We start from the raw sequence: 4,154 nt of genomic DNA on the forward strand, positions 1-4,154 counted from the left end.
TGACAGGTGTTATTTTACCAAATTGTCTTTGCTTTATTATATTTTGACTTTCCTTTTTTATTTTTTTGAATCTATTTTAATTCACTTTTGCTTTTGGGCAAGAGTAGTTTTTGTTTAGGTGACCCTGAAAAGTCCTCCTGTTCCATTTTTCCAATAAAAAGAATATAAAAATACATTGCTATTAGGAGGGTGTCAAATAGGCGTTAGAAAAGTAATACAAGATCATTATCGGTACTTTCTCACTCGCAAAAAACACATGAAATTGAGAATTAAAATCATCAATAAAAAAGATTTAAATAAATAAAATTCCATCTAAATCACTTTAGCATACGCCATAAGTTGACCTAAAGAATATCAAATTTAAGATTGTATTACCAATTGCGGTGTTTTAAAGCCCTCTTGAGTTCTCCTTTGTGGCATGCATAGACTGCTTCATTGGTCAGCAGCTACATACGTGTTAACCATTGCGCGAGTAACAAGATCTGACCTATCTGATAGCTAGGTTCTAGATGAAGAGATAGACTGAGCAAAATTGACTACGGCATAGTTAAATTAGACTCTGGATTATGATGGCCACCGTGGTCCAACAACCACGTTCCCACTTTTCCTTGGTCAAGCCCAATTTGTTTCTTGCACAAATTAAGTTCAATTAGCCAAATCAAAACTGTGTTGTATGCTATGGTTTGCAATATTTTGAATGACCATTTAGTGCTAATACAAAATGATACAATTGTTATATGAGCAAGTTGATGATCCACAATTGACTTGGCTAGTCAACAATTCAATTTTTTTAATTATATAATAAAAATCAACATAGAACTTTGGTACAAGGGACAGTGACTATTGTATGGGCAATTACCATAATACTCCTTTTAGAATATGATACACTGCAATCTTCCAAATACATAATTTCTTTCATTAACAATTGGTTCTCTGACTTCTCTGCAACTTCTGTGTATACATTTACATTACATACCCTCCTCAAATCATGCACCTAACCTATTCTGTTCTCTCTCCATACATGATCACCTTTTTCTTCTTTCTTCTGATCCCTTTTGCATCTCCACTGTACTTCAACCTCCCAAATATTACCAATGATAACAACAGCTCCATACACATCACAGGAGACGCTTATATTTCAGAACAAGGCATCCAAGTCACCCCAGATCCAGATGACTATCAGAATGCGTCGTCGTTAACCTGGAAAGGTGGTCGAGCCACGTATGTCGAACCCCTGCACCTTTGGGACAGGGATACAGGACAACTGGCGGACTTCAATACCCATTTCTCATTCCTCATAGCTCGAAGCTCGCTCACAGACTCTATTGGCTTCGGGCTGGCCTTCTTCCTTGCTCCCAACGGCTCAAATATCCCCGATAATGCATTGGGTGGTCGCCTTGGTCTCACCAACAATGAAGAGGCGAATGCTTTTGTTGCAGTGGAGTTTGATACTTACAGGGACGATCAGTGGGAAGCTGGCTATCCTTTCAACCACGTAGGTATCAATATCAACTCTTCAAGTTCTGTTACACATAAGCCATGGTATGATATTTTCAATAATGGGACAACAAATGATGCTTGGATTAGCTACGATTCTAGCTCACAAAATCTTAGTGTCGTGTTCACACTTGTTGGAGAAAATTCCACAATCGAAAAGCATGACCTTGGTTGTGTAGTTGATCTTAGAGATATCTTACCAGAATGGGTTACTTTTGGCTTCTCAGCCTCAACGTCAAACCTCTTTGAAAAAAATAGTATCAAATCGTGGGAGTTCAACTCGACTTCACTAAATATTGGTGATGGGAAAGAGGAAAGCAAGACAGGACTAGTGGTGGGGTTGAGCGTTGGCTCATGTGTTTTGGTGGTTGTGCTGGCTTTGGTTGGCATTGTCTTGTGGAAGAGGAAAAGTAGAGGGGAAAGACGAGAAGATGTCATCGTTGATTCGTCTATCGGACAACGAGAAGATCTCATCGTTGATCCGTCCTTGGAAGAAGAATTTGGAAAGGGTATGGGACCTCGGAAGTTTTCGTACAATGAATTGGCTCGTGCTACGAATTACTTCGCAGAGGCTGAAAAGCTTGGAGAAGGAGGGTTTGGTGGGGTGTATAGAGGTTTTTTGGGAGAATTGAAGTCCTATGTTGCTGTCAAAAGAATATCAAAGGGGTCTAAACAAGGGCTAAAGGAATATGCAGCAGAAGTAAAGATTATTGGTCAATTGAGGCATAGGAATTTAGTTCGACTCATTGGTTGGTGTCATGAACAGAGTGAGCTACTAATTGTTTATGAGGTCATGCAAAATGGCAGCTTAGATTCCCACCTCTTCAAAGAAAGAAGCTTGTTATCATGGGAAGTAAGGTACAGAATTGCGCAAGACATAGCTTCGGCATTGCTCTATTTACACGAAGAATGGGAACAATGGGTGGTGCACAGGGATATAAAATCAAGCAATGTTATGTTAGATTCAGATTTCAATGCCAAACTTGGGGATTTTGGGTTAGCTAGGCTTATTGACCACGGAAAAGGACCTTCGACAACAGATGTTGCAGGGACTATAGGTTACATGGCTCCTGAATACTTTACTACGTGGAAGGCCAGCAAGGAAACAGATATCTACAGCTTCGGGATAGTTGTTTTGGAAATAGCATGTGGAAGAAAATCTATTGATCCCAACTCCGATGAGACTCAAAAAGTCTTGGTGAATTGGATGTGGGACCTTTATGGAAGGGGAAGGCTTCTTGAAGCAGCGGACCAGAAACTAGGTGGAGATTTTGACGAGCAAGAAATGGAATGCTTGATGATTGTTGGGCTTTGGTGTGCTCACCGAGATCCCAATCTCCGGCCATCAATAAGGCAAGCAGCTCATGTCCTTAGTTTCGAATCACCATTGCCCGTTCTGATAGACCCAACATCTTTGGCTCTTCCAACAAATATATATGATGGTACTTCTTCCAAGAGCAGCCAAATCAAGTCTTCAAGCTATAGTAGTCACAGCAATATTTCCTCAAAGACCACCACAACTTCTGCAGCTTCAAATTCTCCATCTGCGTCTCTTGTGCACAGAGAATAATTTAATTTGAAGAATATCTAGCACAACTTTAATTTAATCTCTAAGTGCGCAGGAGACTCAAGAAATCTGTTTTGTTCTCAAAAAAAAAAAAGTAGAAGTGGAAAAGTTATATAATCTTTGTGGTTTTATAATTCATTTTCGAAATGATTGGCAGCATTGTTTAATTATTTATGTGATAGCAACAAAACCCAATCATAATTTGGGTTAAGTGTAAAAAATCTCTATCTAGTATTGATATAGTGCAAAATAGTTCACGTGTACTAAAAAAACTCTCTTATATTATCGATTTGGTGCAAATACCCCTTGTGACTTAAAATGATTGTAATACCCTCATGTAATTAGAATAAATTAATAGCTAAAAATGCAAGTCATTTTGTCCTCACCAAAGGAGTTTGTTTGGGACTAGAATAAAGCAAATCCACTTTGTCTATACCAAACAACCAAACGTACACTACTCTGGGATAAGAAACAACGAACACCAAACACTCTTAACTTCCGGTTGTGTCTCACCGATTTAATGAAGGAAAGTGTCGTCGGAACATCTTGGTCTTTGTAGCTCGCTGAAGTTTGTATCGATTGAATCAAATAGAGCTTGTTGGCTTATCTACTTTAGCTAGCCACTGGAGCTTTTGTTACCCTTAAATAAATCACACCGGAGTTGTTCAGTCTTTTAATCAAGCTCGCCGGAACTGTTTATGGGTCTTGCCGATACTCTTTTCTATTATTATTATTATTGTATGGTCATAACAAAATGTAGATACTAAAATTTAAAATGGACTTTGGTTTTGACAAAGTAATGCATCAAATATGGATTTGATGTTTAATTAAATTATTTAATTAGCCCAAACTTAGTCCACTTAAATTATTTAATTAGCCTAGCCCAGATAATTAAATGGTGTAATACCCCTAATTTTCAAAAGGATACGGTATTTTGATTAATTATTTTTTTTTTCATTAATTATTTTATTTAATGTTTTAATTTGTTTAATTGTAATTAGTTGTTTGGTTGACCTGTTTATTGACTTAATTATTTAATTGTTTTACTTAGTTTAATTTTATTTGCTTAATTGTGTTCTTTAATTCTTTG

At 37.5% G+C, this 4,154-nt stretch overlaps 1 protein-coding gene across 1 annotated transcript; it reads left to right on the forward strand.

The window, feature by feature from the left end:
* The first annotated feature begins 902 nt into the window (after nucleotides 1-902).
* LOC132294209 (L-type lectin-domain containing receptor kinase IX.1-like) lies at nucleotides 903-3,211 on the forward strand. The gene has a single exon (XM_059791975.1). The coding sequence runs from the start codon at nucleotides 989-991 to the stop codon at nucleotides 3,065-3,067; it is 2,079 nt and encodes a 692-aa protein (XP_059647958.1). The 5' UTR covers nucleotides 903-988; the 3' UTR covers nucleotides 3,068-3,211.
* The last annotated feature ends 943 nt before the right edge of the window (nucleotides 3,212-4,154 follow it).

The sequence above is a fragment of the Cornus florida genome, unplaced genomic scaffold (assembly GCF_030987335.1).
Source record: "Cornus florida cultivar Cherokee Brave unplaced genomic scaffold, ASM3098733v1 CherokeeBrave_3.0.0_Hap2_Chr02, whole genome shotgun sequence".
Taxonomy (NCBI): domain Eukaryota; kingdom Viridiplantae; phylum Streptophyta; class Magnoliopsida; order Cornales; family Cornaceae; genus Cornus; species Cornus florida.